Source organism: Dermacentor andersoni, chromosome 5 (assembly GCF_023375885.2).
Source record: "Dermacentor andersoni chromosome 5, qqDerAnde1_hic_scaffold, whole genome shotgun sequence".
In the NCBI taxonomy this organism is placed as follows: Eukaryota; Metazoa; Arthropoda; class Arachnida; order Ixodida; family Ixodidae; genus Dermacentor; species Dermacentor andersoni.
The window spans coordinates 158,469,657-158,483,143 of NC_092818.1; the positions used below are offsets into that span (position 1 = coordinate 158,469,657).

Here is a 13,487-nt window from a genome sequence, read left to right on the forward strand (position 1 = left end):
CGCGCCTGCGCACAAACGGCTGGCGATTCCCCAAATAAACGCCTCTTATAGCACCCCCCCTCCCTCCCTGGAACTGGTGGCTCCATCTTGTAAGTATTTACACAAGCGCGTCGGCGTTTAAGAGTAAAAACCAAGAAAGTCTGCGATGTCATTGAGGTACCGGACTTTACTTGTAGAGAAACTTCGACAGGTAGTAGCACACTCGCCCACTCTTCGACCGTCTTTACCTGGACACTCGCGAGACCGGTGCGCGAAGGTTCTTACCGTGAACGTGGTGCATCGATTCGTGCGACTGCTCTCAGCTAACGCGAGCATGAAAAGCAACGTCCTGTTCAGGCAGGTAAGTTTGTGTTTATGTAGCAGAGCAACGTGTGAAAGTTCGGTACATATAGCTCCTTTTGCGTGTTTATCAATTGGATAAGCTTTCAATAGTTGTACGGACGAAACAAGATTGTTGAGCTTACATAGTTTTCCTGGATTCCGACATGCGCGGCATGTGCGCCGCATTTACGGTCAGCTGTTGCTGCTGTCGGTGCAAGGTTGTGAGTGCTGTTGTAGAAGTCGCAGGGAGCTTTTTTCGTTGCTAGGTGCTTTTCTCGTCGCGACGAATCTCCAGGAGGGCACATGTAACCGGCAAACGGAGGCCTCAGGAAAACAACTGAGATTATGATAACGCTGTGTCTAAAGGTATGTCGCTAAAGATGGGTGCTTTGCTTCCGTTTCGCTAACTCGATGGCTCACGCCTACTGATTTTTCCATATTTTTTGCAGAAGGACGTTTATTTAACTGAAAGTGGATCATTAAAAATGCTTTCGAAAGGTCGCAGAGAGCAGCATACGAAAAGCCTGGCACGAGTGAAGATACCTCTCCAGGAAAGCAGGCGCGGTCTCTACTACGGACTGTACTGCTCCCCCGGGGAAATCAGTGATGTTATATTGAAGTTAGAGCGCCGTAAGGCGCGAGAAAGATTTATTCCGGCATAACTCCGACGTACACCCGGCAACCAAAAAAAGCGTCCGCGACTTCTGCAACACCAGTCAAAACCTTGCCCGCGATCATGCGCATCGTCGCCACATTTGAACGCGAGAGTGCATATTGTCACATTGCGCAAGCGTGACGACCTTCATTTCAGTTTCTTTTCGGCCACTATAAAGCCTGTCTAACGGATGATAGCGTTGTTTGATGATAACGGCACATTATTTTACGATAAACAAACATAACTCCCACGTGTGCCCTCTAAAGTTGACTTCGCAGTGGCCCAATTTTTTTTCCTTCTCTACTTGCACTGACTCATACGAAAACAAAGGCGGTGCTGTTTGAAGGCATCATACGCGAAAAGCCTGATATCGCGCTACTGACCCTGCGTACGTTGAACAACATACTTTCTAATTGCTTCCAAGTTCTCCATTTGGTACATCCCTTTTCTTGTTCTAAGTTCCGGTCCGCTATATTAGGCAGAGTTGCACAAGCAGCGCCGCTATCGCGTTGCGCGTCGTTTCGCCTTGGCACAAATGCTAATGGTTTCGTGTGTCCTTGTAGCTCTTCGACCAGAAGAGCTGCACCTACAGCTACCTTTTGGCCGACCTGAACACGAAGGAAGCCCTCCTGATCGACCCGGTACTCGAGCAGGTGGAGAGAGATGCCAAGCTGATCAACGAACTTGGTCTTCGCTTAGCATATGCAGGTGTGGGTTCACTAACGGTACGAGGGCTAAAATAAATATAAAACTAATCCACTGTATGTCTACCCTTTAGACGTGCTCTACAATTACACCACTGTTCATCCTTGGTGTTTAAAGTAAGTGACGGTGGGCGGGAAAAAGCTTTTTAGCATGTATAGCTGTATATGTGTCTAATGGAACTGATTACCATTATGCATTCAACTTGTGATACCATGTGGTGCTTGTGTGCTGCTAAGAGCACACTGTACACAGACAAATGGAGCACATTATTAAAAATTATACTATTCCACAGGAAGGAAAAGAGGAAACATTATTTTCAGGTACCAGTTCCGATCTACTATTGTGCAGTCTGCACCAGTAGCAAGTAATTTCTTCAATTATCAGCTACTTAATGGAATGTAGATTATAAAGTGTTCCTTCAAAAAATGTTAGGGAAAAATACTGCAGGCAACATAGGATACCTTTCAGAGCACTTCAAGTATTCATTGTTGCTGGTACTTAAGTATACTCAAGGTATATACATTAAGTATATTTAATATATATATATATATATATATATATACATATATATATAGTATATTTAAGGTACTCAAGTATTTATTGGGTGCCAACATGAGCATATATTGTAACCTTTCCTTGCAGTGAATACTCATGTTCATGCTGACCACATAACTGGCTCTGGGAAACTGAAAGATATTCTGGATAACTGCCGCAGCATCATCTCTGCTGCATCCAAGGCAAAAGCCGACGATTACCTCAATCCAGGAGATATGTTTGGAGTTGGTTGCGTTAAGCTGGAAGCCAGGGCCACTCCTGGCCATACGAATGGTATGCATCGCCTCGCACATGTCAGTAGACCATATAAGGTACAATTCATGTAAATGTTACATTCTCAGTCATTTTAATGGCTGATTTTATAACAGTGAAATACCAAGGATAGTTAAGTCGAGAAAATCATCAGGTCTAGATGGAGAAGCAGTAACAATAAGTGTGCTCAAGTTTGACCTGTCCCTTGATGCAACATGGCAATTAAACTTTTGTCATCAAAATGACTTCTTTATAATGGGCATTCTCTGCAAAGGCTTAAAGTCTTTTCACGTGTGAAAAGATGAAAGCTTAACCAAGACTAAGCAAAAGTGCTTAATCTCTGCATTTGTACACTTCTTACTGAGGGAAGGAACATGTTGCATCTCTGGGTGCTTGATGACAAAGTTCAGCTTGTCAATGCATTTACTATAAGCAACTATGAACATGTCATTGGAAGATATTCACATGAATGTGCACAATCTTGCACAATATCCATCCCTGTCCTTCATTAAGCACATATTGTTCCAAATTTTTCTCATGTATAATTGCTTTACTTTGTCACACCACAGCACAGAGAACAGTTAAGAAAATGAACTCTGAATTAAATTATTATGTTTTACGTGTCAAAACCACGATATGATTATAAGGCATGCTGTAGCTAGTGGGGGACTGCGAAATAATTTGGCCATCTGGGGTTCTTCAACATGGACCCAATGCGCAGTACACGGGCGTTTTTGCATTTCGCCCCCATCGAAATGTGGCCAATGTGGCTGGGATTCACTCCTGCGCCTTTGGGCTTAGAAGCACAGTGCCAAAGCCACCAGGCCACCCCTGTGGGTGAAATGAACTCTGAAAAGTGTGTGTGTGTAAGCAAGAGGAACACGGCCGAAGGATATAAAGTGTATATTGATGTGACAGCCAGAAAAATGTATGGCATGTCAGCTACGGCCCCTCTCTTGCCTTTAAGACGCACAACACATATGTACTTTCAATTGGGTTGGAAGCCTACATATAAATAATTCACATCTGTAATACCTTAGCGTGACTTTCGCTATGCAAGAAAACTTGCCAAATGCTTCAAATGAGAACAGATTTTTCTGTCAAGTTATAGCAGACAACATGAAGGCACATGAGGCTCATTTTCTCATATTGGATGGTTGTTTTCAGGCTGCATGACCTATGTGTGGCACGACCAAAGAAAAGCCTTCACAGGTGATGCACTGCTCATTCGTGGTTGTGGAAGAACAGACTTTCAAGAAGGTGTGTGCGCCGACTTAAATTGATCATATTACATGACACAAACATATTCCCAAATATATTGAAATCACACTGAGGCAACTTTGTACTTACCAAACTGATTGAGTAATAAAATCTAAAGTATTGTGCCTTGAGTAGCAAGGACATAAGAAAATTGTGCCTTTATTTCAGGCATGTATTATTATGTGTAAGTAAAAAAAATTTAACAGCTTGCAGAAGACACTCAACTTTTTACATGGCCACTAGTCTTCCACCCCGCTCTGATATAACAAAGAAAAAAGTGAAAGTTATACCCGTGTCACATGGGCACAGATAATAGCATTCAGTAGTTAAGGCCTTAACTATATGCCTAATTTGCTACTTCTTAACTATACATTCAATTGTTCAATCATAGCATTCTACTTGTACTAAAATATGGGGCAGAAATTTGAGAAGCTAAGGACTGCGCAACGAGTGTTGGAACAGGAAGACAGCCGTGTGGATTGGAGAGCAAATGGGGGTAGCTGACATTCAAGTTGACGTTAACAGGAACAAATAGAGTTCAGCAAGCCATGCACTAATGCATAGCGCAGGTAAACGATTGTCTATTACACAAGGGTGAATTATAAAGTCATTGCCCCAATTTTTTATTAGGTAAAATAAGGTACATACAGGCAATTACAAATATACATACTATTCTGTGTACCTTACGCTCTAAATGTACCTTGCAAATGTACCTGTGTACCTTGCAGCTCTAAATTTGAGATGCCCCTGTGCCATGTTATCGTCAGCCAGCGAGGCACGCGGTCTCCCCGAATGCTCGTTGTCATGCAAGACTTCATGGCCTTTTGTGAACTCCCACCACCACCTTGAACTTCTCAAACCGAGACACCGCTCCCTGTATGTGGGCTGCATTTCTCTGTGGATTTCAATGGGCATTCGTCTCTTGCTCCATATAAAACGGATCCCACTTTGTTGCTCATACGCCATGGACATGTGAAGCACAACCGCCATCTTCAACAACTGACAGCAGTGCCGTACCGTGGAGCTGCCGGCAGATAAGGCCAGGCCAGTCCAAGAAAGGTCCACCGCTGGAAATGGATATGTTGACTTCACATATACAGCCATAACTTGGCTAAAAAAATAGGGACAGACTTTGATTCACCCTCGTAGTTACTGAGCAGTTGTTAAGGGAAAGGAAGCACAGACAAGGACGGCAGAAAACTAGATGGTGTAATGAAATTAGGAAAAGTGCCGGCACAGAATGGAGCCAGCTGGCACAAGACAAAGGTAATTGGAAATCGATGGTGAAGGCCTTTGTGCTGCAGTGGACATAAATAGGCTGATGATGAACATAAGATGTAAAACACAGAGCACAGGCTGCATGCCATGCCACGATCAGCAAGACTGACGAGCCCTTTGATAGGTTGTGAGGAAAGTGTACAGTATGTCTAAGATAGTTTCAAGGAGGTGACCGTACTGCATCTCTTCTGTTGGCATGCATCAAGGTCGGAAGTCTACATATTAGTGTTGTGATTGTCTTACGATTACATGATATATTAGAACAGCCTTCGCACTTCATGCTTTCTTTGGTTGTTATTGGTCATTGTATTGTCTACTATTGCGCAAGTTGTTGCATGTAAACATATTGCCTGTGCCACGACACTACTTGCTTAGTAAAAACTGAACCTCATTTCACAGGAAACCCAGAGCGCCTTTATGACTCAGTACATTCACAGATACTCAGCTTGCCTATAGACTACAACTTGTACCCTGCCCATGACTACAAAGGTAAGTGCTCATACTGTCTCTCTGTTGTATTTAATGCAAGCTAGGTGTCATTGCAGGATATCAAATCCATGAGGATACTTGCATATAGTCATCGTGTCTTGCAAAATCCCTGAAGCATTGCTTTCCTTTGCCAGCTCCATTACATCTCTATATATAGTCACTGCCTTGGAGAGTTCCCTTCGCTTGACCTTGTTATTTATTGTGTCCATTCATGCCTAGGTAATAGTACACCATTGAACAATGGGCTAGTCTTTCAACAATAATCTAAATTCACTTAGTGAATAAGCACGTACCTAAATTAACAGAGACAAGTCTGCCAACAGTGCTACAATGCTGTTGACCTCACCGACAATTCCCATTCACCTCACAAAGTCTTTGAGACACAGCTTCTCAACATTACACAATTTGCGTTATCATGGCGGTTGTGCAGGCACTATCCGCGAGTCAACAGGGCCATGTAAACACTTGTGGAAAAACAACAGCATGTGTTTCGGCCTTGTGGCAGTTAATCCCTAAACTCTGCACCTGATTAATCTAGAATATTCGTAATGAAACTATCAGCCGAGGTACCTTTCAATGTTCTTGGGTTCTTGTGTTTGAATCTCCCTTGACATTGTAGGCATGTGCATAAGGGGGCAATTCTCCTTCCATGCCAGTGCTGTAGTGTACATTTTGACTTCAATTCCAGGTCAGACTACCACTACAGTTGGAGAAGAGCTCAAGTACAACCCTCGACTGACAAAATCTAAGGAAGAATTTGTTGATATTATGAACAATCTCAACCTCAGCTATCCCAAGATGATAGGTATGAAAGACCACTGCAAACTTGTTTTGTACCTACCATGTGCTCACCTGTACTCGCGTCTTTACACAACCCTTCATATGCACTTTCATAATAAGTGCAGAACAAAAAGTCAGTCCCTCCATAAGCCGCATGCTTGTGCCAAACTATTCTCATAATGATCACATGCACCATTTTTTGGTCACAGTTTATTTAGCTTTGATAGTCTACAAGACACTGTTCTTGCAACTTGCAGGCTGCTTAAAAAGGACTTCTATATTTAATGCAACTTATTCACTTCTACAAAAACAGCCACAATTAACCTGGTATAAATGCCACATGGCATTTGCTTGATCTCTTTTGACAATAATTTCTTCTTGAAGAGTGTCAAATTTCTGATTTGAACTGAAAAACCAAATAGCACATAAATTACCATATTTTCTTTAGCTGCATAAATGTGCAGCTCCATTGTATGCAAATTAAACAAAACTTACATATCTTTATTGCTAAGAAATAAAACAATTATGTTGCCTATTCTCCACATTTTTATAAATTTGCAGGCTTTTCTAGCAGGGCTTATACAACATGCACGTCCAATGACATAACTTTGCCTTCATGGACATGAAAGAAGTTGTCCTGGCACTAGTGATCAAAATCAATCGATTTTGATCACCAGTGTTTTAGTGTAGCTGCTTGTATAGCATGACAACTCTCTGAGCAAAGGCATTGACAAGCTCTTGACAGAGGCATTATCCTCTACCAACATAACTAGTACAAGATCTAAAGGTGTTTTCACTTAAAATGTGATGTATTCTAACAGGTTAAGTATATATTGCTTTCCAGACAAGGCCGTTCCAGCCAACATGGTGTGTGGACTTCACGATTTTGCCGAGACGTAATGAACCCAGTTACAAGAGCACAGCAATACACACGTTACTGATGCCTACAAGAAACAGCTTTCAGGGTGTCGGTAATTATATGTTATACACATGATAAAATAGCGCATATTTTAGCCACAGTTGCTTCGTTCACTGTTGTTGTCTGACAGCATTCCATAGTATGCTGGTTAAATCTTTCCCACATCACGCTTCAGACACAAGATGTAACGTGCGAGCACTGTGGCATCCAGATTTATTGAAATTGCAATAAAAGTATTTTGTTAAGAACTCAGTATAAGAATTGCCTGTGTGTTGCATTATTTCAACTGCTCTAAATGTGCAAACTACTTGAAGACATCACATGGTATTTGTGATGATAGATGGGGGTTTTATGGCGCGAGGGCCAATGATGGCCAGAGCGCCAAGCAATGGTATAATGTAGTCGCTGGTATGGTCAATTGCAAAGGGCATATGTAACGTGGCTATACAGAGACCTAAAAACAGTCACTCAGCTTTCACTCATTCACTCACTCAGTCACTTTCAAACTAAGCACTGCAAAGTTTGGGTAGAAATTTATATGCTGTAGACAGACGAGTCTTCAAAAGAATAGACCTTTTCCTGTGATCCAGCCGAAGAAGACATTTTCATCACGACAGATTCTGCGTATGCTCCACAGATGCCCTTTAGGGGTGTAAAATTTCCTGAAATTTTGAGCGGGAGAAAGAAAAGTTTTTTTAGACTGTTCATTTCAATTAAACCCAATTAATAAGCTTCTTTATGACCTTACCACTGCGTGTGACAGTAGATTGCGCTCTGATGCAATATTCGTGGACTTAAGAAAAGCATTTGATCCTGTTTCACACGAATTATTAAAGCATAAACTGCCTGCTGACAACACCGATCAAAATATTTTTGAAATGGATTGCAGATTACCTTAATAATGGAACAACGCATTGTCCAGCGGGAGGGGGCAAATAATCTGGATTTGTGGAAATAACTTTGGTTGTGTCACAGGGCTCGGTATTGAGGGTCATTATTATTCTTACTTTTCATCAATAACATTGCATATATTTTTGCCAATGTCATAATATAAAGGGCAGTCAGTTCTGATAGTGACATGCAATCACTAGATCTAAACACAGATAAAAGTCACCACGTAACATTTAGCAAAGTGAAGTGCATACCGAACGCAACGTATACAGTAATAAAGTACTCCGAAAAGTCCCAGAAGTCAAATATCTAGACATGCTTCTTTCAGATATTTCATTTAATCGGCATATTAATAACGCCACAAAAAAATCTGCCAGCATGCTTAAGCCTCGTTATTCAGAATCTTCGCAGAGCTTAAGTACTGAAAATGGCGGTGTACCGATCACTAGCAAGACCGCACTTAGAATGCGCATCCAGCTTGGGGGACCCCCATAAAAGATGCCTCAATGATAAAATTGAAGGTATACAGAACCATGCTGTGAGGTTTATATTAAATCAACACCCCGGGAAGCTGGTTTCACACATATGAAGGCTAGCATTAGAATCTAATCTCCCGACAGAAGACACAAGGAAAACAGACTGAAACTAATGCACACATTTATAATAGCGCAACTTGTATGGACAAATTTAAATATATCAAGCCCCCCCCCCTTCTCCACTATCTCTCGAGCAGCAGGGTTTACAGATGTAAAATTTGAGAAATAAAAATGCAATACAAATTACACTAAATTTTCTTTTTTTTTGCAAAAACACTATCAGAATGGAACACTACCAGCAGAGGTGGTCACAGCTGACAGTGTCCACTTCACTCAAGTGGTCAATAATTTATTAGTTTTTCTTGCATTGTGCTCTTATGGCTTGTATAGCATATTCTGAAATAGAGAATGCCTCATTTTATAATCATATCTTCAACTGTTTGTTTGTTTGCTTGTATTGTTTTTATTATTAGTGGCACGAGCAGCGAGTGACACTTGTTTCTTGCACAGCACTTCCAGTTCACCCCAAGATGATCGGGGATGAATTCAAAATAAATCAGAAAATGTCTTAAAAAACATAGTACAGTACAAAATTCATGGGTTTCATTATAGATATGATATCAGAGCATAAGTTTAGTAACAAGTTAAGCTACTGAAGTGTCTGGAACAATTAGAATTGGACATCACTGACTACCACACACGAAAGCACAGAATCGTCGACTTTGGAGACCTGCCACGTGAGCACGACTTTGGCAAAATTATTGAAACCCGGAAGTAATAACATCACTAGTGACGTCACACACAAGAACGTGGCATATTTAACTGGCCAATTAATGGAAAACAGTTGCCTGGCATAGACTGAACATATGCCTAGAAGAGCGGGTATGGCGTCACTCACTCCGCTCTCACTTCTCTCCCAGCACGCAGCTGTTGCGAGTGAGCAGGTGCATCTCATTACATGCTCTAATGTCAACACCAGAGAGGGCGTGTAACATGCGCATTGTGCACTGCTCGCTAGGGGGCTATTGCCAGCCAGGTGGTGCGCGCTGCGCTTCCTCCTTGCCCTCCCTCGCTCCTTGCCTGCATATCGTACGAGGGGAAAGACATTCGCTCGCTTAACCTAAAGAACACCCACACCGAGGTACGTGTGCCACTAGGAGACACCCAAATCAATAATTAGGGTCGCCTACCATATTTTTGTACACACTCTCCTGCTATAATGCTTCGGCGCTGCAGGATATGTTGCAAATGAAATTTTTTTTTATATAGAAATTTTGAGGACACTTTAAATTTCAGAAAAAGAATGCAATGACAATGGAACGAACGTCTTGTTCTCTTCCATGAAAGATTGCCGATATGATAGCTGAGATGAAGGCAACTAAATGTCAAAGTAATTTTCACTGGACAACTCTCATTAGAATCGACTGCGGCCGCTTCCACATTCAAATTTTTTTGTACATGCACATTTTGTTCACAGCTGGCGGATGGTGAAGGTATCTGTAGCAGCCTAGAAGCTATAGGAGTCAACGGCAGATAAGTGCGAAACCCTGGCCACCAAGGTTGACGGTTTCATGTGCATTGCGGGTCCCAAATGCCAGTCATCGACCAAAACCCAGAGGGTGTCCTGCGGGGGTATTCTGTAAGAGTCCACCTAGTGGACTGTCCATTTCAAATGCCGCTGATTGGCTGGCGCCGCTCATCCCCTCCTCCTTCTCACAGCTCCATCCAATCAGAACATCAACAGTGGCCGAAATGGACAGTCCACTAAATGGACCCTTACAGAATAGCCCTCCTGTATTCCACTATGTTTAAAAGCTAGACTACGTTTTCAAAATGGAAAAGGCAGCATATAATGAAGACACTTGAAAGCTGTGCTGCCATTTTCTTGTCCTTGTTGCTTCTAGAATCGTATACTGCACAGCAGAGAATGGCAACTGCAACTGTATGGAGAATTATTTTTTTCTTCTTCCCACTTTCTCTTTGCTGAAAATAATGAAAAAGCAGTTACTTCCCCCCAATAGTTCTGCTTTTTTCCTGGCTCTTACATCTCTTGGCCATGTAGTAGCCAATGAAGTCTTTAATACAAGAAGGTTTTAATAACATAACAAAATGCATTAATGCAGCTCTGCGTTTGAAGTCAGTCACAGGCCCTTCTATTTATGGTCTCCACATGTTGGCGCCCCATGTGTAACAGTGCAACCCACTGCATATGTTACACTAACAAAAACTGGAATATCCATGTGTTTCTACTGCCAAAATTTAATAGCTATGCAGTGTCTACACAGTCAAAAAATATATTGCTTTGTGGTGAACTAGTATTCAGTTCTTCATTGGTGTGTCCTTAGGGTGTCTACCAAGTTGACATTTCCAAATTTCCATTGTTTTCCAGGTTTTCCCTGAGTGCCTTTGCAAAATTCCCTGAGTGACACAGAAATATGTTTTATTTAAATTATGGGGTTTTACACGCCAAAACCACTTTCTGATTATGAGGCACGCCGCAGTGGAGGACTCCAGAAATTTCGACCACCTGGGGTTCTTTAACGTGCACCTAAATCTAAGCACACAGATGTTTTCGCATTTCGCCCCCATCGGAATGCGGCCACCGTGGCCGGGATTCGATCCCGCAACCTCGTGCTCAGCAGCCCAACACCATAGCCACTGAGCAACCACGGCGGGTAATGTTTTATGTCAAGACGGGTTGAAACCACGTCGCTCATGCTGTCACTCAAGTAAGCATATGAAAAAAAAACCCGACTTAATTCAGTTTGAACACTAAGGAGTAGTGTTTATGTTATTCAAAAAGAGAATAGAAAGGAGGGGTTAGTAAAATGCACAGCAAATAAGATGTCTTCGAAAAAAATTGCAAATCAAGTCAGACATCCTCAAATATGAATAAAAAGGATATGCATACAAAAGCAAATATTTTCGAATATGAGTTATTTCCATCAACTGATGGCAAGCTCAGTGGTATGAGGCCCGAGCTTTGTCACAATTGAGATTCTCTCTCAACAGCTCGTAAGTCAACCTCAACTGTCCTGACAAACTCTCAGCCCACGCATGACGCCTCAGTGTTGTGTTTCACTGCTTTGAAGAGTTTATTTTGGTTTGGACGAGGGACACCCGCATCTCGGCATCAGCCAACACTTTCTTTTTGAGCTCAAGCTCCTTCAAAACGGCGGCAGCATGCTTCCTTTTCTGTTCATTCATCAATAGGTAGGTTCTTTCTGTTCTTGTCCTCCTTCCGCCACTTGTTCGCCCCACGGACCATTTGAAGCATCTTCTTGGTCAGTTGCACAGTCCAAGTCCAATTTTTTGAACTCCCTAGGGGCCGCGAAAACGTCAGAAAAATCAACCAGTTGGAAAAAAAATAAATGCATGTTATTTACTGCCCTCAAGGGCTCAAACTGCCACAGGCACATTCGAAAACCCTCTGAAGGCCTGTTGGTACACGTATTAGGCATATCGGTGTCCGTACTGTAACAGGAGATACCGGATGCATGCGTGCACAATTAAGGAATGCATACTGTGTCCCGTGGCAATAACCCCCTTTCCAGTCTTGTTACGCTTCACTGCAATACTTTTGCATATGCAAGTAACGTTTCCAAGTAACATTTCTGTAAAGAGGCGAAGCTGAATTTTGGGAACCGGCATTATGCAACACACCGTGCTTTCCAAGCTTCTAAGCCAATCGCGAGGACCACAAAGGTGCAGTCGGTACCATTGCTGACAGCAGCGAATTCTTTCAATGAAAAACACGGCACCCAACGGCAAGAAGCTTAATAGCGGACGTCGAAGCAGCTAGGTATAGCGTTGCCGCAGTGGTGGCTATGGCTGCCAGCAGATCTGCGTGTGAGCGCCGGTTCGAGGCAGCGAGGTAATCAAAAGGGCAGCGGTGGTGGCTTTGAGAAGTGCCGTTTTGGACCTGCGGTCATGGCAAAAATTTTTTAGAATCGGACGGCAAAGGGTTCCTGCGTCCAAAATTTCAGATGTTCTGATACATTGACTCTATGGGGTACGTGGTGGTGCCACGAAGCCGTCCAAATTATCGGGCATCCGGAAAGTCGGTCGTTGACTGTACACTGGAAACTCCTCCAGTCAACGACAAGGCATCAAAGACGATCCATTATGTTTCCTGTCTGTTACTCGAGCTAGCATTACCGCGACTTTCGACCTTTTCAACAAAATTACCGCTAATTTTCCCTGATAGAGGCATAAATTCCCCGAGTTTTTCCAGACTACTCAAAATCCCCGAGAATTCCCGGTTTTCCCGGTTGGTAGACACCCTGGTACTCCACATGCCAGGTTTGCACCTGGCGCTATGGATATCCTTCACCACAAGCAAGATTCTTCACGCACGGCAAGCCCTGCACGTAAGCAACCTTATGGCAGGTGGTAGAAGGCCAGCTGCCTTGCAAGTGAATGCAGGGTCTAAACGTGCGCTCGTGTTGAAGCCAGCACTGCTTGTATTTTATAAATCCCTTTATTATGTCAATTGAATGCAGAGTTATGTATTCTGCAGTAAAGCTGATTGCGGCACTGCAAAGAGCCTAATAACTTTGTGGGGAACCAATTTGCATGAATTGAGACTTGGGTAGCTTAATCTTATTTTCCACAACCTTACTCATTAAAATGAATTCCCTGACAATTACATGGCTTTTCCAGGTGCTCAATTTCCCAGACTTTTCCAGGTTTCTAGATGCCCTGTTAAATGCAAAGGCCTGGAAGCATGTGCTTGTACAAAATGCTATTATTGCAGCAGGAGCCGCTAGTAAGAGAATGTGCTACAAATCTTAAAGGGACCCTGAAACGATTTTGATGATTTTGTACTAACGTACAGAGTCATTAG

The 13,487-nt window shown here is 42.6% G+C and overlaps 1 protein-coding gene across 8 annotated transcripts in view; it reads left to right on the forward strand.

Annotated features, from left to right (window-relative positions):
• Positions 1-7,475, forward strand: part of LOC126531457 (uncharacterized) — a 58,804-nt gene extending 51,329 nt beyond the window's left edge. For 3 of the 8 annotated variants that reach the window (XM_055071191.2, XM_055071189.2, XM_072288443.1), the window contains exons 2-7: positions 1,540-1,684; positions 2,324-2,509; positions 3,656-3,748; positions 5,426-5,515; positions 6,204-6,320; positions 7,140-7,475. In XM_055071191.2, coding sequence (XP_054927166.2) covers positions 1,540-1,684; positions 2,324-2,509; positions 3,656-3,748; positions 5,426-5,515; positions 6,204-6,320; positions 7,140-7,195 — 687 coding nt within the window. In that variant the 3' untranslated portion in view covers positions 7,196-7,475. Of the gene's footprint in view, positions 1-101; positions 341-524; positions 688-1,539; positions 1,702-2,323; positions 2,510-3,655; positions 3,749-5,425; positions 5,516-6,203; positions 6,321-7,139 lie in introns of those variants that run through there. The other 5 variants (XM_055071187.2, XM_072288441.1, XM_050178986.3 and 2 more) reach the window with 4 other exon arrangements.
• The last annotated feature ends 6,012 nt before the right edge of the window (positions 7,476-13,487 follow it).